Genomic DNA, 26,116 nt, shown 5'->3' on the forward strand with positions numbered 1-26,116 from the left:
CATTTCAGTTTGTTTAGTCTGTGTCTTGGGACAACAATAAGTAGCCTGAAAAATGTTGCTGAGGTACAAATCTACTTTGACCTTCAGTAACCACCAATTATGACTGAAAGGTTTCACTCCCCAGAACCATCTGTTAACAAGTCTCTGAGAACAAAGAGTCCATGACCTGCTTCATGATCTGCCTAATAGCAGAGCCTGGTATCAATCCATATATGTTGAATCAATATTATGTAGCCTATAAATCCTTCACAGTACTTGCTGAGTTGACTTCAATAATGCAGTACCAATTCAGGTTATTTCAATAAAAACCAAGTCTGACACCCTGAAGGCACAAGAGTCTTACCTTTACAGACTACTTTCCATAAACTTCCAGATGTCTTCCTTTAAAAACACCAGTCTCTTACTAAAAGTCCACACAAGTACTTCCATCAAAATTTGTTCAACTCTGCTAAGCGGGTAATTGCTTCTGCAACAGCTAGGTCAGCTGTCCACTACAGCATCCACTGGTTGGGATTCATGATATTACTCTGTTTATGCCTGTCTCATTTGCTGAGCTGTGAGCTTCTGGAACTTGGCTGTCTGGTTCACTGTTTACCCAAACAAGTGGCTATATGCATAAGGATAGTCATAATGAAAATGTTCGTTTGTGCACATAGTCGGAGCAATCCATGCATGTCCAGGAAGATTTGTGCTGTATTTGTAGGGTATATATTTATTTAAATTCACACATTTAAAATCTTTGAATTCCTTAATCAGTTCATATCAACTCTGTGTATGAGTAAGATCAGTATGTCCAATTTACTAAAGAAACTGACGCAGAAGGTCAAAGTCTAAATAAATCCAAAGTTACCCAAGGAAGAGACTGAAAACCCTGGTTAACGTCAGCTGTGACCAGCGGGAGGCGCGCCGGAGGTTTTTTGGACTCTTTCGGCCACCGTAGCCGGGTCCCCTCTCCGTTCCCTCTATTTAGGCGCCTGCGCGCTGCGGAAACGCCGTCCATTTCTCCATCAGCCTGAGAGGACATCGCGGTTGAGGTGAGTCGTGTGCCTACCTCCTCCCTTGTTTGGATTCCCCCGCCTGCCGCCTCCCGCTGCCGGTCTGCCTCTCTAGCCGTTACTCTCCATCTCTAGGGGCGGGAAACCTCGGACCTCTGGCCCGTGTCGACCCCAGCTTCCCGGCGTTGCGGCCTCTTCGGGGAGGGTCTCCCGGGGACCCCGGGTTTGCTGAGGGGCGTGAGAGGGGCCTGGAGGGACCGCCAGGCTTCGGAGGCAGCCGGCCCGGCCCCGGGGACCGTTGCGTGTCTCACTGCGTTGAGCGTGACCTTGGCGGCGTCCTTTGACCTGTCCGGTCCCGGTGTTTTCACCTGCAGAAAGGGAGCGGTTTCCCCCTCCTCCGGGCCCCGGGCGGGAGGGGCGCCGTCGGCTTTGTGGTAGCCTTGGGGTTGGGGTTGGGAGGCTGGGGGCCGGGGGCGGGCCTCCCTCCCGCAGCCGCCCCCGCGCGCGCAGGGCCTTCCCTCCCCGCGCGGGCGGCGCTCGCCGAGGGCCCGGGGGACCTGCTGGGGGGCCCGCCCGGGTGTTAGTCCTGACTGCGCGACCTTGAAATGTTTCCTTAACCTTCGTGCGTCCAGGTTTTTGTCAGTAAAACGGGAAAACACCTGTCTCACAGGATTAAATGAATTGGTGGTAGAGTTGTTTGCACTTGTGCTATCAATCTAGAGCCACTGCTGATCTTTCCTGTAATTCGGAGAGGCCTGTGTCATTCTTGTTCCCCGGTTACTGTTGGGTCGCAGCCGTCTTGCTTATTTAGGGTGGTCGTTCAGCGTGTGAAAGGGAAAAAGATGAAGTCACTAAGCCCCTAAAGATCCTAGGTTTTGGTAGAGGAGTTGGTCCACTGTCCTGCTTGTGTCTCTAGGTACTAAAATGTATTGTGCATAAGAGTTCTAAGAGCTCTCTCTCATTCTAGCCGTCGAGAAGAAAAACTGCCATGTCCACTGCTTTGGCAAAACCTCAGATGCGTGGCCTTCTGGCCAGACGTCTGCGATTTCATATTGTTGGCGCATTCATGGTTTCTCTGGGGTTTGCAACTTTCTATAAGGTATGTATGTTTTATTTTTACTTTGTGCTCGCAGTCGAAAAATGTTTTCAATTTGAAAATATATTTCATTTTCGTAGATAGCTCATAGAAGAGTCTTTTAAAGAAATTCCCTCTGTAGGGTGCTCCCTTGCTCTTACCTTTCTCTACCCACTTCAGTGTGATGGGGACAGTATTTCTTATTCTCCAGATGGCTTGTCTTCCATCTTTAAATGAAGCTTAATTTGGTTGGGCTGCCATAACAAAATACCACAAAGTGGGTGGCTTCCACAGTAGAAAAAATTTTTGAGGCTAAAAATCCAAGATCAGGATAGCTGTCGGGGACTTCCCTGACCATCCAGTGGTTAAGACTCCAAGCTTCCATTGCAGGGGGCACGGGTTCTATCCCTGGTTGGGAAACTTAAGATCCCACCTGCCACAAGTGTGGCCAAAAACAACCAAAAAAACTTTGGGGTTGATTTCTTCTGCTGCCTCTCTGCTTGACTTTGTAGAAGATGGCTGTTTTCTCCCTCTCATCACATGGTCCTATATGTGTTAGTATGTTTCTGTCTGAATTTTTTCCTCCTGTAAGGATGCTAGTCAGATTAGGATCCATCCTAAAAAGTTCATTTTAACTTAGTTACTTCTTTGTTGTTTAGTTGCTAAGTCATGTCCAACTCGTGTGACCCCATGGACTGCAGCCCGCCAGGCTTCTCTGTCCATGGGATTTCCCAGGCAGGAATACTGGAATACTGGAGTGCATTGCTCTTTCCCTCTCCAGGGGCTCTTCCCGGCCCAGGGATTGAACCACGGTGAATTCTTGACCACCGAGCCACTAGGGAAGCCCTAATTACTTATTTAATAAAATAATAGGCTTCAAGGTGAACAGAAGCTTGGTCATTTACATTGTCTTTAGATATTGTTTCTAATAATCTAAAAAATAAACCCTGAATGTGATTGTTACCTTTTAGTTTGCTGTAGCTGAAAAAAGAAAGAAGGCATATGCAGACTTCTACAGAAATTATGATTCCATGAAAGATTTTGAGGAGATGAGGAAGGCTGGTATCTTTCAGAGTGCAAAGTGATTTGGAATATAAAGGTAATACGGTTATTTGAAGTTACTGTTTAAAACCTTTTGATTGTGTGTATACATGAAACATACAGTCTTAATTACGTACAGTTCAGTATTGTCAAGTACCTTTACATCGTTGCACAGCTAGTCTTCAGAACTCTTCATCTTGCAGATGGGGATCCATTCTGTACCCATTAAATATTTCCCCCTTCCCCAGGCAGTCACCATGCTTCTGTCTAGGTACCTCATGTTAAGTGGAATAGTGACTTATTTCATTTAATGTAATATCCTCAAGGTTTATTCATTACAGCTGTGTGAGAATTTTCTTCCTTGTTAAGGCTGAGTAATCCATTTTATCTGTATACCACATTTTGTTTTTCATTTGTTATTCATTCATCTGTTAATGGACTTGGATTCCTTATACACCTTTTGGCTCTTGTGAATAATGCTGCTGTTCTGTGTGCATATCTCTTTGATACCCTGCTTTTAATACTATTTTGAGTATATACTCAGAAGTGGAGTTGCTAAACCATATGATGTTCTGGTTTTAAATTTTTAAGGAACCACCATCCTCTTTTACATAGTGGCTGCACTATTTTACACTTCACTAAGTTTTGTGTGCAAGGGTCTCTCCATGTCCTTGCCAACGCTTATTTTCTGGTTTTTTGATAGTAGCCATCCTAATGAGTGTTAGGTATTGTTTTCTTTTGGTCTTCATTTGTATTTCCCTAATGGTTAATGATGTTGAGCCTCTTTTCCCATGCTTGTTAGCTGTTTGTATAACTTCTTTGGAGAAATGTCTATGCAAGTCTTTTGCCCATTTTTAATCGGACAGTTTTTTGTTGAGTTGTAGGAGTTATTTAAAAGGCCCTATCAGATATGATTTAGATATTTTCTCCCATTCTGTAATTGCCTTTTCAGTCTATTAATTGTATCTTTTGATGAATAGACATTTGAAATTCTGATGGATTCTAATTTTTTTTTTTGGCCTGTACTTTTGGTGTCATATTTAAGAAATCATTAACAAATTCACTGTCATAAAGTATTACTTTTTTTCCTGAAGTTTTACAGTTTTATTAGCTCTTACCTTTAGGTCTTTGATCTATTTTGAGTTAATTTTTGGATATGATGTTAAGGAAATGGTTTGCTTCATTCTTTTGCATGTGAATATCCAGTTTTCCAAACACCATCTCTTGAAAATATTTTCCCATTAGTTTTAGTACCTTTGGTGTTTTTCTCTATATGGACGGGTTTATTTTGGGACTCTAGTCTATTGCATTAGTTTATATTTCCATCTTTATGCCAATATTACACTCTTGATTCAATACCTTTATAGCAGGTTTTGAAATCAGGAAGTGTTAGTCCTCTAGCCTTGTTGTCTTTTTCAAGATTGTTTTGGCTGTTCATGGTCTTATTGATAATCCACATGAGTTTTAGGATGGATTTTCCTATTTCTCAAATGCTGTTGGGATTTTGGTAGGAATTGCATTATACAGATCATTTTGGGTAGTGTGAACATCTTGACAGTTACAAGTATTCTAGATCATGAACACAAGATGTGTTTCCATTTATTTGGTTCTTTAATTTCACCAATGTTTTATACTTTACAGTATATAAGTCTTTTACCTCCTTGTTGAAGTTTATTCCTAAGAATTGTAGTTTAATGCTAATATGAGATTGTTTTAATTTGCTTTTCTGATTATTCATTGTTAGTGTATAGAAACACTACTCAGCTTTGCTGAGTTATTCTAACAGTTTTGTGTGTGTGTGAGAGATCGATCAATCTTTGAAGGTTTTCTGCATATAAGATCAGATCATCTGCAGATAGCTTTACTTCTTCCTTTCCAATTTGGATGTCATTTCTTTTCTTCCTTAATTGCCCTGGCTAGGATTTCCAGTCAGAGAAGGCAATGGCACCCCACTCCAGTACTCTTGCTTGGAAAATCCCATGGACGGAGGAGCCTGGTAGGCTGCAGTCCATGGGGTCGCTAGGAGTCAGGCATGACTGAGCGACTTAACTTCCACTTTTCACTTTCATGCATTGGAGAAGGAAATGGCAACCCACTCCAGTGTTCTTGCCTGGAGAATCCCAGGGACGGGGGAGCCTGGTGGGCTGCTGTCTATGGGGTCGCACAGAGTCGGACACGACTGAAGCGACTTAGCAGCAGTAGCAGCAGGATTTCCAGTACTGTGTTGAAGAGAAGCGGCCAAAATGTGCATCCTTCCCCCACCCCACCCCACCCCCCCCCACCTTAGAGGAGAGTATATTAGCTGTGGGTTTCTCATATATCACTTTTATTATGTTGAGGTAGTTTTTCTTCCTATTCTTTATTTGAATTTTTTTTTTAATCATGGAAAGGTATTAAATTTTTCAAATGCTTTCTTGAATCAGTTGAAAAGATCATGTGACTTTTTGTCCTTCTGCGGTGTGTTGTATTTTTCACATGTTGAATCATCCTTGTTCATGGTGTGTAATCCTTTTAATGAACTGTTGAATTGTTGGCTAGTATTTTATGAGGGATTTTTGCATCTATATTTGGGATATTGCTCTGTAATTTGTCTTTAATATATTTGATAGTCTTATGTGTTTTGTTTTGTTTTTTAATTTTATTTGTGGCTGTGCTAGGTCTTTGTTGCTAAGTGGGCTTTTCTCTAGTTGCTGTGAGTGGGGGCTCTTCTTTGCAGGGGCTCCTCTTGTTGGCAGAGCACAGGCTCTTGGGTGCACAGGCTTCAGTAGCTGTGGCTCACGAGCTCAGTCATTGCAGCTCCCAGGCTCTCGAGCACAGGCTTAGTGGTTGTGGTGCACAGGCTTAGCTGCTTTGCAGCATGTAGGATCTTCCCGGATTAGGGATTGAAGCTGTATCTCTTCATTGGCAGGTGGATTCTTTACCACTGAGCCACCAGGGAAGCCCCAAATGTTTTGTATTTTTAAATAAGATGGTTAGTCAGATGTGGACATATGAAAGACACAGGAAAACATGGAAGGGCAGTCTCTCTCCCATACACAGGTTTAAGTTGTCATTAATATATGCAAGTTAAAAAATACATAGAGTGAATTTGAAAGTGTTCCCCTCTTCAGTTTTTTGGAAGAGTTTGAGGAGGATTGGGGTTAACTTTTTTTAAATGTTTGGTAGAATTTACCTGTGAAGCCATCTTATCCCAGCCTTTTGTTTGTTGAGTGTTTTTTGATTGTGGATTTAATCTTCTTACTTAGTTAAAGTCTGTTAATATTATCTGTTTATTTTTTGGTATATTTATAATAATCTTTATTTCCTGTGGCTTTGGTTTAGCTTGCTTTTCTTTTCTACCTTTTGAGGGGTAAACTTAGGTTGTTGACTTGATCTTTTAAACTTTTCTTCTTAAACCTACTTTGACCCATTGGTGGTTGGAGAGTATGTTGTTTAATCTCAACGTATTTGTGGATTTTTCTGTCTTCCTTCTGTTCAGTTGTGTCCGACTCTTTGCGACCCCATGGACTGCAGCATGCCAGGCCTCCCTCTCCATCACCAACTCCCAGAGCCTACTCAAACTCATGTCCATCAAGTCGGTGTTGCCATCCAACCATCTCATCCTCTGTCATCCCCTTCTCCTCCTGTCTTCAATCTTTTCCAGCATCAGGGTCTTTTCCAGTGAGTCAGTTCTTCGCATCAGGTGGCCAAAGTATTGGAGTTTCAGCTTTAGCATCAGTCCTTCCAATGAACACCCAGGACTGATCTCCTTAGGATGGACTGGTTGGATCTCCTTGCAGTCCAAGGGACTCTCAAGAGTCTTCTCCAGCACCACAGTTCAAAAGCACTCAGCTTTCTTTACAGTCCAACTCTCACATCCATACATGACTACTGGAAAAATCATAGCCTTGACTAGATGGACCTTTGTTGGCAAAGTAATGTCTCTGCTTTTTAATACGCTCTCTAGGTTGGTCATAGCTTTTCTTCCAAAGAGCAAGCGTCTTTTAATTTCATGGCTGCAGTCACCATCTGCGGTGATCTTGGAGCCCCCAAAAATAAAGTCTGTCACTATTTCCACTGTTTCCTCATCTATTTGCCATGAAGTGATGGGACCAGATGCCATGATCTTAGTTTTCTGAATGTTGAGCTTTAAGCCAACGTTTTCACCCTCTTTCACTTTCATCAAGAGGCTCTTTAGTAGTTCTTCACTTTCGGCCATAAGGGTGGCATTATCTGCATATCTGAGGTTATTGATGCCTGTCTTGGCAATCTTTGATTTCCAGCTTGTGCTTCATCCAGCCCAGCATTTCTCATGATGTACTCTGCATGTAAGTTAAATAAGCAAGGTGACAATATACAGCCTTGATGTACTCCTTTCCCAATTTGGAAACAATCTGTTGTTCCATGTCCAGTTCTAACTGTTGCTTCCTGACCTGCGTGCAGATTTCTCAAGAGGCAGGTCAGGTGATCTGGTATTCCCATCTCTTTCAGAATTCTCCAGAGTTTGTTGTGGTCCACACAGTCAAAGGCTTTGGCATAGTCAATAAAGCAGAAATAGATGTTTTTTGGAACTCTTGCTTTTTTGATGATCCAGCGGATATTGGCAATTTGATCTCTGGTTCCTCTGCCTTTTCTAAAACCAGCTTGAGCATCTGGAATTTCACGGTTCATGTACTCTTGAAGCCTGGCATGGAGAATTTTGAGCATTACTAGTGCGTGAGATGAGTGCAGTTGTGCAGTAGTTTGAGCATTCTTTGGCATTGCCTTTCTTTGGGATTGAAATGAAAACTGACCTTTTCTAGTCCTGTGTCCACTGCTGAGTTTTCCAAATTTCCTGGCATATTGAGTGAAGTACTTTAACAGCATCATGTTTTAGAATTTGAAATAGCTCAGCTGGAATTCCATCACCTCCACTAGCTTTGTTCATAGTGATGCTTCCTAAGGCCCACTTGACTTCGCATTCCAGGATGCCTGGCTCTAGGTGAGCCAGCATCGTGGTTATCTGGGTTGTTAAGATCTTTTTTGTATAGTTCTTCTATGTATTCTTGCCATCTCTTCTTAATATCCTCTGCTTCTGGCTTAGGTCCATACCATTTCTGTCCTTTATCGAGCCCATCTTTGCATGAAATGTTCCCTTGCTATCTCTCTTCCTTCTGTTAGGATTTCTAGTTTCATCCATTGTGACCAGCAAAGATACTTTATGTGATTTCAGTCTTAAAATCTGTTGTTCTATGACCTAACATGGAAATTAATCCATATGCACTTAAGAAAAAGTATACATATTCTCATGTTGGGTAGAATGAGATTTGATTGGTCTGTAGTGTTCAAGTCCTCTTATTTTCTTAATGATCTTCTGTCTGGTCATTTCAATTATAGCCATAGGTTTGCCAAAGAGTTTGTTTAGTTTTTCTGTAAGATTTTACATTCTAAGTCACCTATTGTTACGTAGAGCTGTCTATTTCTTCCTTCAATTCTGTTAGTGTTTGCTTCATATATTTCCAGGCTCTCATGGTTGGTGTATATATAATCTACCTTCTTGGTGGACTGACCTGCCATTATAAAATGTCCTTTGTGTTTGTAGCATGTTTTGACTTAGTCTGTTTTATCTGCTAACAGTATAGCCACTCTTGCTCTTTAGATTGCTGCCTGTATGGAGTCTCTTTTCATCCTTAACTTCAAAACTATGTGTATCTTTGGATCTAAAGTGAATCTTTTGTAGATAGCTTGTAGTTGGACCTTGTTTTGTATCCATTCCTCAGATCCATGACTTTTGGTTGGGACGTTTAAACCAACCTATAGTTATAGTCTATTTTGAATTGCTGATAACACACATACAAAAATTTAATCACATACAAAAATTATCTTTTACAACCCTGTTCCCCTACTTTGTTATTGATGTCACAAATGGCATTTTTAGATATTGTGCCCATTAACACAGATGTCTTTTTTTTTTTTTTTTAGTGCTTTTGCCTTTTAAATACTACAAAATTGAAAGTGGGGATATGAAACATGATTAACACTGGCTTTTATATTTATTCACATATTTACCTTTGCCAGGGAGCTTCATATTTCAGTATGGCTTTGAGTGATTGTCTAGTGTAATTTTGTTTCAAATTGAACAGTTCTCCTTGCAGATCTAGTAGTAATGAACTCCTTATCCTTTAGCTTTTGTTTATCTGGGAGTGTCTTAATTTCTTCCTGATTTTTGAAGGACATTTTCCTGAGAAGTCTACTGATAATCTTATAGAAGCTCCGTTATAGACGGTGAATCTTATTGCTTCCAGGATTCATTGTCTTTGGTTTTTGACAGTTGGATTATAATGTGTCTTGATGTTAGGAGACTTTGGGTTCATCTTACTTCCAAGTAACATGTTTGTATATACATTTCTTTCTTCAGATTTGGAAAGTTTTTGGCCATTATTTCTTCAAATAAATTCTCTGTCCCTTCATGCACGTCCACAATACAAATGTTGGTCTTTTTGATGGTGTCTCATAAGTCCCTTAAACGCAGTCACCATTGTCACCAGTGTTCGAGATAAAGATAGAAATAGTCCCTGGGGAGGCCCTCAGACAGCCCAGAACACTGTGTGCAAGGTCTGCTCTTTTCCTTCTTCTCTGAAGCACTGGAAACCTTTTATGGTTTGTTATTTGGATGTCCACAGGTGACTTGGTGGCTTTCTAGATTCTGGTTGGGTAGTCAAGGTCCACTGCCTCATGGACAGTGTGAATTAAGATTCTGTGTCTAAAATTTAAGGATAATTTTGAGTATAAATAACTTTTGCCTAGTGTTAGATTCAATTCTGTTACATTCCGTTTCTGTAGTTGCTTATATTAAGAAGTATCTGAGTCACAGATCGATACATGTATTAAGTAGCCATAGTTTAATATATGTAATATATAATAGTAGAAAAACAAGTTTATTCCCAGTGGTTGGAAAACTGATAGGAATTGTAATTTCCATCATGGACTGTTATGTCCGTTAGAATTGACAATCACAAAGTAACAGGAATTACTAAAATAGAAAACTAAGAATGTTTTATGTAAAGGGTGATCTGTGTTAAAAGTGCATAACAAAAAAGGCTGAAGGTAAAAAGATAAAGAAAATACTAGTTTCTTGTGTGTGTTATCTTAACACTGCTGTTTTCTCGTACCTTTGAAATTTTCAAAGCTTTCGCAGTGGTTATACTTTTCATAATCAGATGTTAACAGGCTGATTTTTTAAACACATTTTTTTTTTACCTTATAAGAAGTTGATTGCTTAAAAAACAATAAAAAGAGGAGCAGATTTGGAGACAAGAATACAAAAGTTTAGAACAAATGGACTGCTGCTTTTTAAGAACAGTATGGGTATGAGACTGGAACGGACGGGTGGACTTGAAGAAAAAAAGGTAGAACTTGGTACATGAAAGCAAGAAACCTCAGAAAAAGATGTGAATGCCCCAAATGGAATAGAGGTTGGACAGGGAGGTTAGGGAGCATAGGGGAGAATGGACCTGGAGCCCAGGCAGCCTGACTGGGGCTGCTCCTGGACTAAGGGTGAGTGAGCAAAACGTGGCCCACATCGTGGCAGTAGCGCTCAGGGGACCCAGCATGGTGCGGTATTAAGAGAATGATTGTCGTTAACTTGGTCATTTTGTTTTTCTCCACAGAATTTCTTTGGGTTGAGTTCCCTGGAAGTTTGTCACTTTCCTGTGTTCCTGAACTATGAAACTGTGACTATCTGGGGTGAGAAATAGTCTCTCAATAAATAAACAATTAACCTACTGTCGACACTTAAGTCTTTGTTCAGTTATTCTTACGGACATGTAGAGTTTGGGGTACTTGGATTAGAATTGGTCAGGGATTTTTTTTTTTTTTTTTGAATTTGGAAAGTAACTTTATTTTTTTTAATTTTTTTTTTTTTTAACTTTACAATATTGTATTGGTTTTCCCATACAACAACATGCATTCGCCACGGGTGTACATGTGTTCCCCATCCTGAACCCCCAGACTGTCTTTCCAATAAAATGTCTTTGGACTTCATTGTTATCAGATTGCCCTACTGGATCCAGCCATTGGACAGATGTAATAGGTACATTTAAGGTTCTTTATTCAGTTACCACTTTATTGAAGGCCTAACTGTATGCGTGTACAATATGAAATACACAAAGTTTTTTAATTGGAATTGAGGTTGACTGATATTTGCTAATTGAGAGTGTGGTAACATTTTTCAGAGGAGGGCTTAGGAGCTTTCTCTCCTTTAGTAATTGTTTTTGTTGTGATCAAAAGAGCTTTAAGAATTGTGTCATTTTAGCGAAAACTAACTGAATCCCCAGTTCTTTCATTAGGTTAACAAATTTTCTTGTGCAGAATTCTTGAGTTCAAGAATGTAAGCTGTAATAAACCTAGGTATCAGTGAAACCTGCATTTTAAGAACCCACGTTTATGTATGATCAGTAATTCAAGAATTTGTTTTATTTTAAACAATTTCATATAACAATTAGTAGTATGCAAATTTATCATAAAAGATACAAGACTTAATACATATTTACAAGCTTAAAAATAGTCACTCCTGTGGTTGACAAAACTGGCACTTTCCTAAATGAGTATGATACAGCAAAGTACTGGTGGAGCCATTTTTTTCATATTCAGCCTAAAGTGTCCATTAACAGTAAAAAACTATGCAGTGATCTCTTTCTTATGTCCAGTAACATATGAGGCTTAAGTTAAAGCAGACATTTGAAACTGAAATTCCTTAGTATCTCACAAGTGTAGGTATCAGGTTGTAGGCCCAAGTTTGGATGTAATAAGTAAAAATGTATTTTAGTTGGAGTATCAAATTTTTACTGAATGCTCAAGGTGTACGTGGTGACCTAGGATCTTGAGCCAAATCCATTTTTTAAAAACAAAAAATCATGGTAATATCTTTATGCTGGATCACGCTAAGTCATCAAAATGAACTATTGTTAAGGTTAGTGTTAGGGTCCTTGACTTGGCTAAGGCATCAGGGTGAGTCTGTCCATAAAAGTATCCAGTAGTGGGAGTTCCCCAGTAGTGTGTTGCTTATGGAACTAAAGAAACTCACCTGAGCACCCTGGATCTGTTTTTAGCAGTAGACAAAAAAAGATTTGCTTGCCTAGCAAAACAGATTAGAAAGACATTTTTCCAAAATGTACCTGGATAAGTCATCAGTAAAATTTCAGTAAAAGCTTAGAGTAGGAATGTACATGGCAGCTTTCACTTAAAATAGCATCACGTTTAAATAACATTAACAAGTTAAACAGTAAGATCTTAAGCATTGAATTTCATTTAAAGCTAAACTTCTGCAGAGAAGGATGTTAGGCAAAGATGATGTCTCATCCTAAAAAGAGATGCAGCAGGAGATAAAGTTTACATCTGTTTCCAATGCTTGACTACAGAGTTGACAATCTTAATTAAAGTCGAAATTTTAGCAAAAAGGAATGTATTTTCAATACACGATAAGACCAAACAGGAAAGGACTAAGTTTTTTAATCACTCAATTTTGAAGTATCTTAGTTGTAGGAAAAAGGAAGAGTTTGAATTGAACAGTGGTTTCGTGTCCACAATAGATGTTAAGAGCTCATTAGGTTTCTTTTTCAAAAATAATGGCACAAGCAGCAATCAACACCTTGGAGGGGATTCAAGGGAACCCTTTCCTCAGGGCTTTATTTTTCACCATGGTAAATTTACTAATGAAAACTTGGGCAAAATGTGGATCAACCATATAATGGTATGTTTTCACAGTGGAGGGGAGCGGTTCCACAGCCACCACAGGGCATGACGTCTGCACGGAGGAGCAGCCGGGGCCCAGGTGACAAGAGGTCTTTGTGATGTAGTCCACGAGTCTGTTATACTGTTGCTCTGACAGTCTCTCTCGAACTCCATCCACCTGCGACCCAAAAGAAGTTTTCAGTTTCCAAACCCTCTTAAGGACACTTCCATAACAAGATTACTCCTTCTCTTGCATTGATATACTGGATGTTTCGCCTTGTAGGTTACCTACTAAAGCCACTGAATAAGCGCTTGGCGTGTAAAAGTCCCATGTTTGACGGTTTGGGAATATTTTACTCTTAAAAACATCTGTCACTGTTCTCTGGTAGCCTAGTCCAGGAAAAAAGGAGAAAAGTATCTTTGCTCTGTTTCATTCTAATCAACATTAAACCCTGAGATAAAAGCTCTGCTTGTTTCTGGAAACCTCTCCAGATAGAACGTCTACCTCTTTCAAACCAGTGGCTTTGGACAGAGCATTAAGAAAACAAATACCTTTTGAACTGTAACATTTTCTGCTTTTATAAATATTAGGATTTAAAGCTAGAGAAAATTAAAAAAACTGGGCAGAGGAAGGGGAAGTTTTTATGGAGAAGAGGGAGGATGCACAGCGCACTCATGGTCCGCCAGGGTCTGGCACGTCTTCAGTGGAGCTCAAATAGAAGAACTGATGCGCTACCCAAACTCTTGAGAGAGATTTTCTCAGGAAGTGCCTATCAGGCAAGTGGAGCTATAAATTACCCCCATCCTGGAATTCTGTAGCGGTCCACTGTGTAAATCAAGTGGAGTGGGATGTTTCCAGTGTGAGCCGCTGGTCTCTGGGAATCAGGTAGCCGCTGACCTCTCCATGGCCTTTACCTACCAAACGTTGGCAAGACTACTCTGGAAGACTTACAAACATTTTAATGAGGACTTTGGAATTCTTGAAATAGTAGTAAAGAATGTATATATTTCTGTGTAGGGCACAGAGACAGCGCAGCCAAGGCTGTCTTACAAGCGGCAGAAAGCCAGTGGGATGGTAAAGAGAGGTCAGCCTGCCAGAAAAATAAGTAGGGCGTCCATTAGAGTTCAGTCTCATATTTTTAAATTTGGGAAAGAAAATAAAGGCCCCCAAAGATTCCCTGACAGATGAAAGCTGTGCACCACCAGGCAAAAGCCAGAACTCTGATGATATCATCTGATGGGGTCAGGATTCAGCTGGAAAGCTTCGAATACACAGGAGTCTTAATTGCTCCTCCTGAACAGCAGCACAGGAAAACCCGTGTTGTGAAAGGAACATGGCCAAGGAATAAATTGACCTTCTGACTCATTTTGAGCCTCTCATAAGGGATTTCAATAATGTGCCAGGCATATTAAGCAATTATTACCCTACAAATGGCTGCATTTAACTAAGAAAAGCAAATGCTGATTAAAAAAAAAAATCCTGCCGTATTTGAATATACTGAATGATGTCATCTACAAATTAATTCCTTCCAAAATTCAAAGGAGCTATGTTTGCTAGCATCTAGAGCAAAATCCCAGAAAAGCCATTTCATGTAAAGATTTTAAAATACTATTCTTTAGTTTTCACTGGAAGACGGTGGGTAGGCTTCCCGGCCCAGGTTTCTGCCCGAGGCTTAGGTTGGGCGCGGCCATTGAGGGAAACATACCGTCAGGCAGCACTGCTGAGCGACCCCCACTGCCATTTTGGAAAGACTGGATCAGAGCATTATTAAGGAAGCATCTACTGTCTCCAAAAAATATTTTTTGTGCATTTTTGTTTTGCAGCCTGGGTCTCCATTGGAGTGAGTGGGGGAAGGTTTGAACACAGGATGAATGGGGCAGTTATTTTTTGTTAATAAGGAGCTGGGGTTAGAGGTAAAGGGTGAGAAAGTGGAATTTAGAGGCTGAAGGGTTGCAAGTCTGCTGGTCTGCCCAGTGCCTCCTGCTGCTGTGTAAGCTGCCCTGCAGTGTTCCTGCTCCCAGTCATCTCTTCCTGCCTCTGTTGCAGCCATCCCTTCACCCTGACCCCTTCATCCTGAGCACCCTTGGGAAACGAGTGGTGAGCATGGTGTCCACAATGTCAGTGATCCCATGGTCTCAGGCTGGAAGACGTCTCGGGTGGTGACTCCACCTGCCATCTCAGTAACCCCCAGGGAAGCTGAGGTGTGTTCCCCTCCAGCTACAATTCCCCACAGTACTCTTCTCAAGCAGAAAAGCCAAAGAAGGATCACAGTTGAAGACAGTTTAACAGCAAATGCTGATTCTCTAGTCTCAATAGTTTAAGATCTGAAATATTTCCCAAGCCAACTGAAGAATAATGATGGTCACAGATACTCCTCAGGGCTTTGGAAGCTTCTCGTTAAGGACCAGGGACTTGAAGATAATGATACTATCCCCTGCCAAGGCCTGTAGCCAGATCATTGCTGCTTTATTGTCAACCGGATCAGAAGATTTTGGCAGATCTAATAAAGTCAGGCTGGACATCTGACCTCTGTTTATTCCCAGAAAGTCATCAACTCAAACCAGCAATGTAGTCTTAGTGCCAAGCCCCAGCTTAAAGCCTGACTGATTATGATCCAAGAAACTAGAGAAATCTCAGAGTTGTTGTGGTTGGCTGCCTTCCATCTTCTCAGATAATTTTACCCAAACGGTGGTGTGAGGGAGACGCAGGCTCCCATACCAGGAAGAACATAATGAAAGAAGGAATCGGGCAGGACCTGCCAGAGGCAAGGTTGGCTGTCCTTTCTGGGAGCTACTCAGACCCTATGTTAGGACAGGCAGGTTCCACTTAAACTCTGATCCAACCCCAATCTAGCTGTGTGGGAAAAGATGTCCGTTTCCGAGGTCAGCTCTCGGGGCCCCAAGGATCAGGCCATCAGCAGGGAGGCAGAGGCAGGGGCAGAGCAGGGTTCCAGTGGGTGCATGTGCTCACCCTGGTCTGGACGGCAGGAAGCCCACGATCACCTCTGGCCCCCGACTCCCAGAATGCACCCCCCCTCCCAGCTGTTGTGTGGCCAGGGAGCCTGCCCCCGGAGCCCACGCAGTGTCCCCAGGAGGTAGCGTGTAGTGCTCAGGGGGTGGGAAATGTCCTACGGGGAAGGGGACACAGAGCCGCGTGGAAGACAGAGCAGGGGGTGGGAGAGAGCTGGAGACAAAAGTTTGACCCCGAGCTCTCAGGAGCTGGGGCTGAGGGAGGCGGTGCCTGTGCTTGTTGCACGCGTGACGCCCCTCGCTCCTGGGTGGCCCTTTCTCTCTCGTCCCTGCTGGAGGGACTGGCTGTAGCACTCCCAGGCCACGCGCAGACTCGGGCCTGCCCTGTGGACTTCAGACCTGGAGGCCTGCTCTGTGGAATCGCTGCCCTGGTCCTGGCCCGGCTTGTTCAGACCCGCTCACTCTAGAGCTCCTGCACCCCGGCCCCACAACGACCGACCTTGGACTCTCGGGTGGCTGAGCCCCAGCGGTGAGTCCACCGGCCTCCTGCCGCCCCTGCCCCTGGCAGCCCTCCCAGTCTCTGGCGCCCACTGCAGAGGCTGCCGGCTCACAGACGCCCGGTACCTGTGCTCACCCTGGGTCTCAATGCTGCCGGCAGCTAACCCCAGGCACCCCGCTGTCGAAAAGTACCTCTGCGTCACAGGCCACTCTGGGCTGCTTGAGCTGCACGATGAGCAGGCTGCTCTGCTCGCGGTCCTGTGTGCAGTCGATCTCCGTGACTGGGAAGGCCTGCTGCTGGGTGTCCTCGCTGACGCTCACCACGAAGAGCACGTCTGACGTCAGCAGCAGGCAGCCCTCGTGCTCCTGGCCTGAGCCCCTCACCAGAACAACCTCCAGGGCCATGTGCACTTCCGGTCTGCCCAGAGACTGGAGCATCTTCCTGCATCAGAGGAGAAAGGTGAGGCCACAGCCAGCTTGGGAGAGATGCTCACCTCTCAGGGCTCACAGGTTGAACCAATGCAAGGGCCCTCACCAATCTGATGATTCATTTCATCTTGAAATGTGTAATTGTCACTTTAATTCTGATTCTGGTCAATCGAACCCAGCTCCTCCTGAAGACAAAGATACCCCTTGGTTTGGTGAGTCCTCTTCCCCCCATTAGAAATGTCACCCCTAATTGGGATACAGATGACCTCAGGCCCTCTTGCGGGCCCCGGCATCCCTGCCAATGGACATCCTGCCCTGAGTGGGACCTTCTGCTGCCAGCCCAGAGCTGTGGACCGGCAGCCTCTCCTGAAAACAGCTGCTCCTTTTGGGCTCCCCTGGAAGGGTGGCCCGTTAGCTGAGAGGAAGCCAGGCCCTGTTAACATACAGTGCACATGTACAGCTTAACCAGCGTCCAGATAATCTTACCAGACATATTTGACGTGGCTGTTTGGAGCCTGGTCAGCGTGCAGATCACTTGGCTGATAGCGCTGTTTGGGAAGCTGAGAAAGTCCAGCTCCGTGTAAAATACCTGTAGTAAGAGAAGTAAGGGGGTTTTACTAGTTGTTTTCTGGAAAACAGCTTCATGCTACAATGATGTCATCTGCTCAGAGGCATCTATAAAACGCTACAGATCCAAAATGATGTCACATCTCTGGAAGTAAGTGTATAGATAATCATTAAACATTGCAATGCTCTTAACCCAGGTGATCTTCTATTAGCTGCAAGCTGAAATATGAATGAGCTACAGTCCAAGTACAGGCGGGCAATTAGAGGAAGCATAATGCTCCTGGGAATAGTCAGGCCTGAGCAATAGCTTACACATCATTTACAGTTGATGTGACACAAAAGTCAAGACTGTTAGTTGACTTCCTTGCTTAATATTACAATATGTCTGTATCTGCGGTGTGGCTGGTCAAATAAAAAACACAACACAGATGCACACAAAGGCGTGTGGTTGCCTAGATACAGTATTTAAATGACTTGGTCCAGCTGTTAGACATGAATCCATATATATTTATGAGCGCTCGCGGGGCCTCTGGTTTATTACACGCTCTCCCCGGTGCCAGCACCAAACGAGGGCACCCAGCGGCAGCCACGCAGTCCTCCAGAGACGCTCCGGAACCAGAGATGGTACAGCCTGTGTGCTTTCTGAGGGCCTGTAAATGTTTATAAACGAGGCACAGTCATTAGACTAAGAGTTAGTGGTTTGTAAAACCTTCAGAGAGGTAATAAAACTTTTACAAGAATGATGGAAACCAATGAGGCCATGTGAAGCTCTGCTCTGAGATGCTCTTACATAAGGGAGAAACCCCACAGCCTTGGGAAACGCGCAGTGAGGGACAAGGGCGCTTTCAAGACCAGAGGAATTTATGAAGTCTAAGTTGACTTTATCTTGCTGCCATCCATGGCAAAAGGAATACTGTTTCTGTGAATGTGTAAGTATTTGATAAGGGAGCGTTTAAGTTTGTCCAGTTATGAGTTGCAGCAGTACTTTTTGTCAGTTTCCCTGTGAGTGAAAACGTCATTCATGGGAGGAGAGGGAGGCAGGCGTGAGGGGGAGGCGGCGAGGGGAAGGGGCGGGAACACATGTTCCTGTCTGTGTGGTCTCCTAAAGGAGCCGCTCCGGATGGCTGCCTGAGCGCGGGCATTCTTCCTGCTCTCTTCCTCTCAGACATGGGTTTTATGCCCTAATCTGGCTGCCTCTTGTCAGATCTAGCAAGGCGCAGAGCTGCAGTCAAATGTACCCTGCGGACTTTACGGCCAGATGCAGCTACATGTGCAGAGTGCCTGCCCATTGTTTGAGGTGCCAGCCAGCCACCACTTCATGACCAAATGATACCGATTTTAGGCACAAAGGTAACAATTCCAGAGCCCCTGGCGGTCCTGTTAGGACTCTGTGCTTTCACTGCAAGGGCAAGTGTTCAATCCCTGGTTGGGGAACTAAGGAAGATTCTATAAGCCTTGCTGCTGCTGCTAAGTCACTTCAGTCGTGTCCGACTCTGTGTGACCCATAGACGGCAGCCCACCAGGCTCCCCCGTCCCTGGGATTCTCCAGGCAAGAACACGAGTGGGTTGCCATTTCCTTCTCCAATGCATGAAAGTGAAAAGTGAAAGTGAAGTGGCTCAGTCGTGTCCGACTCTTCGCAACCCCATGGACGGCAGCCTACCGGGCTCCTCTGTTCATGGGATTTTCCAGGCAAGAGTACTGGAGTGGGCTGCCATTGCCTTCTCCACTATAAGCCTTGTGGTGAGGCCAAAAAAAAAAAGTAATTCCAGTTACCTATTTGAGGAGAAGGGGATGACAAAGGATGAGATGGCTGGATGGCATCACTGACTCAATGGACATGAGTTTGAGTAAACTCCGGCAGTTGGTGATGGACAGGGAGGCCTGGCGTGCTGCAGTCCATGGGGTCGCAGAGTCGGACACGACTGAGTGACTGAACTGACTGACCGTCACCATTTTGCAGTAACTTACACTGCAGACCTGCTGACACTCATTTCCACAAGCAAATGTCAAACTGTCTTCAAGGTAAAGTACCATATTTATTGTAGTATCTATGCATTTATTTCACTTTTAAAAGACTTCTTTTTTTATATTGGATGGTTAGATAGCATCACCAACTCAATGGACATGAATTTGAGCAAACTCTGGAGATAGTGGAGGACAGAGGAGTCTGGAGTGCTGCAGTCCATGGGGTCACAAAGACTCAGACATGACTTAGTGATGGAACAACTATTTATGTAAAGTCACGTAATGTGCTCTGCCCAGAATGCAGAAAATTAGCACAGGAAGAGGTGCTTCCTTTCCCACACCCCCACTGCGTGCACATGGCTTTGTGGAGAGCCCTGGCACCATCCTAAGGCGGTAGTTCCACGAGCCTGGGTTCTCTGCACCAGTCTGCTCTGGGAATGGTTTTCAGTGGCAGATGATGCGCCTGTGCTGACCTTGGCCGGGAGACTGGGCCTGGCTGCAATAGCAACAGAGTCTGATGGCGAGAAAGCCATGCCTGACGCCAAGCTGCACGGGCAGTGTGCATGCATCCACCGACACATGCGTGCTCTTTCATTTCTTCAAATTGCTCACCAGAAAAAGTAAGTCTACTCTCTGCTTCAATATATTCGACTTTCTGTCCTCAACCTCTAACTCGTTACTTTTCATTAAAGCCTGCTTTGTTAAATGACTATAAAAAGATTCCATGACACATATACACTGAAATTACTAATTGATTTCCTAGCTCTGTAATTTTATCATAATTCATTAGTAGTAGTCTAATTCTATTCTTTGTGTAGATAAGCCTAAGGAGGTGAGAAAAAGAACTATTATTTATAGCTTTATCTATTTTATTTTTCACTCCTTGGTCATGTGAGGGGCTAGATTATCTTAGGGAAACCTTGGTATAGTAACGCAAATTAACCAGTGACGTCCGAGTTGGCCAGTTCTCCAGGACTCACCATAGCCAGTCTGTGACACCAGCTCAGCAGCCCCTCCGATGGGCTTCGTGAACACCCCCATGATTCCTTTCCCCACGCCAGAGATAACACCCTTGGCCTTGTGTCCTGCTGAAGCTTGAGCCTCCGATGTTTTCTGGAAGTTCTGCATTGGCTGATCAACTATACCAGCAATTGCACCTGAAAAATAATGAAAGCCTGGGTAAGGACGGAGGCATGAAATCCTGAGAAAGGGAAAGCTTTCAATCTGGAACAGTTTTGTTTGGATTGAAAATGAAACCCCACCCTCATTATAAAGCGCTCTACCATGCACTCATTTACCATTTATCTAAGTACACTGAGGCTATTTTAGACATTTATTATTGCAGTATCTTCATCAAAACATGATGTTCTGACTAGGTTTGACCCAACACAGCCAGGATCTATGAAGTTCAGTTTAGAATTTAATAAACATGCCAGACTATTTCCAAGTGCACCCACACACCTTTCTCCAGAAATCAAGCAACACGGTTTAGAGAAAAGCAGGAACAATTCCTTAGGAGAGTGAGCAGAATATATTTTCACTGAATCTGGGGATGAAAAACCTGAAAAGGGCGAGCCTCTTTCTTGTTCGCTCTTTTATAAGAATAAGAGCAGTCGTTTAGTATAACATAATATTAATATATTAAGAATTACATAGTAAGACTAATTATTGATATCGTAATAATTATTTCTATTACAGTAAGTCTGTCTCAAGGGCTTACTGTATGCTAAGGGCTCACTTGTAGGAGATCGTTAATTCTCACAATCCTCAGGAGTCGTGGTTTTATCCTCAGCACAAGGCCGCCAAGGCACAGGGAGGTTAAGGAGTTTTCCCAAGGTCACACAGCTGTCCTGTGCTTGCGCCAGGATTTGGGTCTAGGGAGTCAGAGTCACAGCCTCATTCTTAACCACCAAGCTAGTCACTGATCCTGTTTATAAAACAAGCTTCTCTCCTTGACCAGTCTTGGAAAAATCTCCTTTTCTCTCACTTCAACTGAGGACTGGCCACTTAACTCTTCACTTGAGAACAGCTAGAAGCCCAGAACTCACGGCTGTCTGCTCTAACAGCTTTCCCAGTGGGCAGCCGGGCCAGGCGTGGAGCTGGCGTGTGAATCCCTCGGCCTCTGTGGGTCCCCTCCTTGCTCCTTGCACTCTGAGGGACCAGGGGTGAGTTTGAGTAAAAGGCCTCAAAAATCCAGATTTTTCTGCCACAACGGAGTGAAGGGTTCCCTAACCCAGCAAGAGGTAAAAATTTCATTACAATTCTTGACAGAATTCTGTTTTCAACTCAAACCTGCTAGGATTAATGAAAATGCACCATCCCTGGGTAGAAATTTTAGCTAATGTCAAATCCCATTATTCCAAATGCCACTAATTCAAAGTCTCCTGGGTAAAGGGAGATTTCCAGGTCGCAGTTAATGACCTGCTAATTTCAAGTCATATTCCATTGAACAAAATCCAGTAAAACAAAAAGGCCAGTTCCTTTGTGTCAGTTATAAAGGGAACATTCTTCATGGATTCCACTCTTCTAAATTTTGACAGCGCCATTTAAGTTTATATATTGACAGATTAACAGTGACCTGAAGCGAAGGGTCTGTTTCCCAGCCTAGACCACAGCTTCCCAAACCTCTTATTCAAATGATGCTGGAAGCAGAGGAGGCTGCTCATGGTTGGCCTGGGCCACCGTGGCGGTCAGCAACCACAGGCCACGGCGGTTCAGGCACTCTACGACACCCAGTCTCGGGGCCTGGGCTGGGAGCTCGCCTCGCGTCTTCAGTCTGAGGAATCTGAGGTTCTGTTCTCCATCTATGAGGTCAGGGCAGCTGGGAAGTATTAACGGAACCCGCTGCACTGGGAGGGGCGGGAACCCTGGGGTCTTCTCTTCAAATCATCTCACGGCAGGCAGGTCAAAATGAAAAGCATCATATAAAAGAATATAGCCTTTGCGATGTCACTTCCTGATTTCTTTGAAAGACGCCCATGCTGAGAGCAGAAAAGGTGGGGTAAATAATAACAAATCTACTATCAAATTAATTGCCTTTGCATTTTTCTGGTAGAAACGTCTTTTCTCAGGTGCAGATTTCCATTAAGACTATTAAAACTGAGTTAGGAGGGGGGCAGGTGAAAATCTCCCATTTTCCCTTAACATGTCAGGCCTGTGCCTGGGGCAGCCCCCACCCCGGGCTCTGACCTCCACCTGCCTAAGCGCAGAGAGGAACCGCAGCGAGGCTCCCCTCTGATCCTCCACTTTCTCCAGCCCCCGGCCGCAGTGAAGGCTCGGTTACTGGGGCTTTGATAGATAACCTCTTCTGGCCGTCCCCGAAGTGGGAAGCCTGAACACTGTGACAGGTGTTAGATCCTAAGAGGCAGAGGAGGAGCTGTGGGGTCCCAGGGTCCCGGGTGGGATTCTGGCCCGACGTACACACGGGGCCCGGTTGCCTGAGACCCCAGCCCCGCCCACGAAGCAGCTCTCAAAGAGGCAGAGGGGCTTTCTCCATAAGCCTGATCCAGCCAAATCCCAACACTGGTAAATTATTTACTGCTGTATACTCCAACTCTGCTCTGAGGCTTTAGGTAGTGGAAATGGATCCCAAAACTTGTCTGCTGGGCATCAGGCCATGGAGGGCAGCCATGTGGAGCTGGCTGTGATGTGACGAGGTGAAGCAGGGAGGGGAGGGGGCTTCCAGGGACCCTTCCTGTGCCGGCCAGCCTGGCTTCGCTTTCTCCTTTTCTTTTATTGCCGTGCTGCGTGGCCTGTGGATCTTAGTTCCCCAACCAAGGATCAAACTCATGCCCTCACGTGGGAGGGACATGCAGAGGCCTAACCACCAGACCACCAGGGAAGTCCCAGCCGTGCTTCCTTTCCTGCCCTTCCTTTGGTGGAAGAGGGGGGCTTGCTCTGTGAAGCAAGGAAACGAAAAGGCTCTCCTCACCTTTCTGTGACTCGCTCAGCTTTAGGCTTGGTCACTATTGATGTTCTGCCCGTGTGGCTGTTCCAGTGCTGCCGTGTTGCATGTTGTAATTTTATTTTGGGCTTTTTTGTTTTTAATCACGGTGGTGGAGGCACAGGCTGTGACACTGTTCCAAAGCTCACCGTTCCATGGACAAACAAGCCCCACAGAGTGTACTGGGTATCCCAGCTTGAGGCTCGCTTGTTTTTGACCAGAACAGATCAGCAAACCGAGAAGGAAGCATGCTCGTTGTTCCGAAACTCCCTTCTAATTGGAACGCAGGGTGCTGATGGCTGAGGGCGGCACCAGGGGGACCGCGGGCCAGCACCTTCTGGGCGCCCACGTCCTGACTCACCTGGTGGAGGTGTTGTGGCCGGGATTCTGAACGTCATCCCGAGAGTGGCCATGGAGATGGGGCGTGGCTGCTGGGAAATCCAGCAACTAACTCTTAAGTCAGAGAAGGGAGTTCTGACAGCCTGCCTTTGGTATTCATGAGAGAGAAGTCCCATCTGGGAGGTAACGTGCCCGGTAAGTGCCACATGGAGATCACATCTCCTCTCAGCAGGCTCCAGGCTGAGGTAGAAAGTGGGGCTGTCCGGGGAACAGAGCTGCTAAGTGTGGGCAATCCTGCACTTAGAGTTGACGCCAACTCTGCAGGCTGGACAGTTCTTCCAAAAGCCACTGCTTTCTGAAAACAGTTGTAGACCTCCTCCAGGAGCTTTGGTGGCATCCCTCTCTGCGCCATCATTTCCTTGCTGACCCGGGGCGATGGGCCTGGCCAGGCAGCTATAGATGTCCTTGGATTTTTCAAGAGCCTCATAACACTCCACAGTGTCCTCATGAGGGCTGAGCTGAGTCAAGAAGGCCCATCAAACTCATAAACATTTGGGGGAAACGTGTTTTTCCTACTCTGCAACTTTCAGTTGTTCAGTCTCCCCACATCCTGATTGTTTCCAGGCGTGGAGCCCTTCAGGGTGGGTGACATGTGGAAAGACCCAGGCTCTTGTCCCTTCTGGATGCACGACCTGGGCAAGTCAACTAACTTCATCCACATCTAGGGTTTGAAGACCAGACAAGATGACTCATGTGGAAGTGCTCTGACAACCCTGAATTGTTATTTAAATATATTTTTACTAACTAGGTCATTTATATTTACGTCATGTATGAAGTGTTATTTAAATATATTTTTACTAACTAGGTCATTTATAAAGGAAGAAACTGAGGAACTAGGTTTTTTATTTCACTAAGCGTGGCTATTATATATAAACAGCTCTAACTTCAGCTGGGCACTTACTGGCATGCAGCGGTTTTATACACCATTTCTGGGGATGTATTACATGGCGACAAATCCATTCTAGCCTCCCTTTTTTCTTCCTGCCATACATCAAGGACCAGACGTTTTGAGATGACCCAGTGATCATGTGGGATACAGTTATTGAACTCTTTCAAGAAAGGAAGCTGGTTGGGTCAACCTTAGTCTGAGGAGCACAGAAATGGACATACTGCTCATGGTGTGTTGCTGGGAGCGGAGCTCCTGGGGGCCCAGGGTCAGAGCACTGCTGGCAGGCGCAACCAGATTCACATCATTCCTGGAACTCCTAGGTTTGCGGAAATTAACTTTAGATTCTGAAAGACTCCATGAGCCTACTGCAATTTCCATAGACAGCCTAAATGATTCCCTTGCATGGAGGAGTATGTACAAAACATGATGACTATAGCAAAGTTCAAAGGTTTGGGATTATTTATCCTGGTTAATAATAGGAGCCATGCTCCAAAGGGTGACGTCACAAAGGCAGAATCACAGCTCCCCACATAAGTGATTTCTACCACCCCGCACAGTCTCAGACAGTGGAAAACAGGGAGTGGGTGTGGGCATCTCTGGGTGGGAAGAGCCCAGATCAGCCAAGATGGAAACAGCCACATGCCAGCCAGCTCAGGTCTCCTCTGCTGAGTGCCTCCGTCCAAGACCCTGGACAGTGGGGAGGAAGCACTCCTGCCCACAGCAGAGGGCATGCAAGGTCACAATTCTTAGCAGAAAGAGGTCCCACGGTTGCCAGATAATGACCCAAGGCCTCCACGGTAACCTCACAGTCACTTCCTATGGTTACAGCAACTGGACTAAAGCTAAAGCCAAGACGCCCCAGGCACTGGTCAGATGGCTCTCTTTGCTGAAGAGGTCTGGTCTCTGGTCTCGATGGAACCAGACGGCCCTTCTCGTTCCCCTGCTACCATAACATAATGAAGGTGCTGCTGACCAAGCACGGACGCTGCATCTGGCACGCAACGGACCACCACTACTTCTAGTAACGGCAGTGTCATTTCCAGCACGAATTTACAGAAGAGAAGCCCTGAGGTCACAAAGATAGGGACCTGGAACCCGAGCCCGGGGGTTGCTGACTCCTGAGGACCATGTCCCGCTCCTCCCCGCCCCCTACCTACACCAAAGCAGCCACACCACCAGTGAGGGGTTCGCTCCTTAAGCAGCTGCTCCACCCCAGGTCCCCATTCCCACACGTTATCACCGGCCATGCCCCACATCCCTGCAGGTTCGTTAGGACTTAAACAATTTCTGGTAACTGCACCTGAACTTGAAACATCTCACTGCTTCCTGTCAGAGCCTCACTCAGCTGGCTGCTGTGAGAGGAGGCCTTGTGTACAGAACTGCAGCCTGGAGAGAGGGCAGGTCCTTTCAAGCTCATCGTTTCTGACCTTTGGTCTCCCTGCTTTGGGCCCCTTTGATCTCCCAGAGATGCAAACTCCTTCAGATGCTCAGCGGGCAGGCGGCCAAGCAACACAGTTTTAAATTCCTTTGCAAACAAATAAACAGAAGATACCCTTGAAAATCCTGCTCTGCAAAATTTCATCTCTGAAGCTTCCTTTTTTTATAGATTTTTTTTTTTTCCCCCAGAGCAACTTGTTTTTCAAACGTTTGTAAT

At 44.7% G+C, this 26,116-nt stretch overlaps 2 protein-coding genes across 14 annotated transcripts in view; one reads left to right on the forward strand and one right to left on the reverse strand.

The window, feature by feature from the left end:
• The first annotated feature begins 923 nt into the window (after positions 1-923).
• On the forward strand, positions 924-10,867 carry LOC133260159 (cytochrome c oxidase subunit 6C). The gene is made up of 4 exons (XM_061438363.1): positions 924-1,034; positions 1,963-2,094; positions 3,042-3,169; positions 10,740-10,867. The coding sequence occupies exons 2-3, from the start codon at positions 1,984-1,986 to the stop codon at positions 3,153-3,155; spliced, it is 225 nt and encodes a 74-aa protein (XP_061294347.1). The 5' UTR covers positions 924-1,034; positions 1,963-1,983; the 3' UTR covers positions 3,156-3,169; positions 10,740-10,867.
• Positions 10,868-11,522: 655 nt separating this feature from the next.
• VPS13B (vacuolar protein sorting 13 homolog B) overlaps positions 11,523-26,116 on the reverse strand; it is an 804,527-nt gene continuing 789,933 nt past the window's right edge. For all 13 annotated transcript variants that reach the window (XM_061438325.1, XM_061438316.1, XM_061438319.1 and 10 more), the window contains 4 exons: positions 20,212-20,388; positions 17,185-17,287; positions 16,462-16,711; positions 11,523-12,979 (listed from right to left, as the gene is read on the reverse strand). In XM_061438325.1, coding sequence (XP_061294309.1) covers positions 12,731-12,979; positions 16,462-16,711; positions 17,185-17,287; positions 20,212-20,388 — 779 coding nt within the window. In that variant the 3' untranslated portion in view covers positions 11,523-12,730. The remainder of the gene's footprint in view (positions 12,980-16,461; positions 16,712-17,184; positions 17,288-20,211; positions 20,389-26,116) is intronic.

Source organism: Bos javanicus, chromosome 14, assembly GCF_032452875.1.
Source record: "Bos javanicus breed banteng chromosome 14, ARS-OSU_banteng_1.0, whole genome shotgun sequence".
NCBI classification, from domain to species: Eukaryota; Metazoa; Chordata; class Mammalia; order Artiodactyla; family Bovidae; genus Bos; species Bos javanicus.

Excerpts from the sequence above, each read along its gene's own strand:
- LOC133260159 (XM_061438363.1), top strand. The coding sequence starts at position 1,984 with ATGTCCACTGCTTTGGCAAAACCTCAGATGCGTGGCCTTCTGGCCAGA. Across the intron at positions 2,095-3,041 it reads GGTTTGCAACTTTCTATAAG|TTTGCTGTAGCTGAAAAAAG; the intron begins GTATGTATGTTT and ends GTTACCTTTTAG.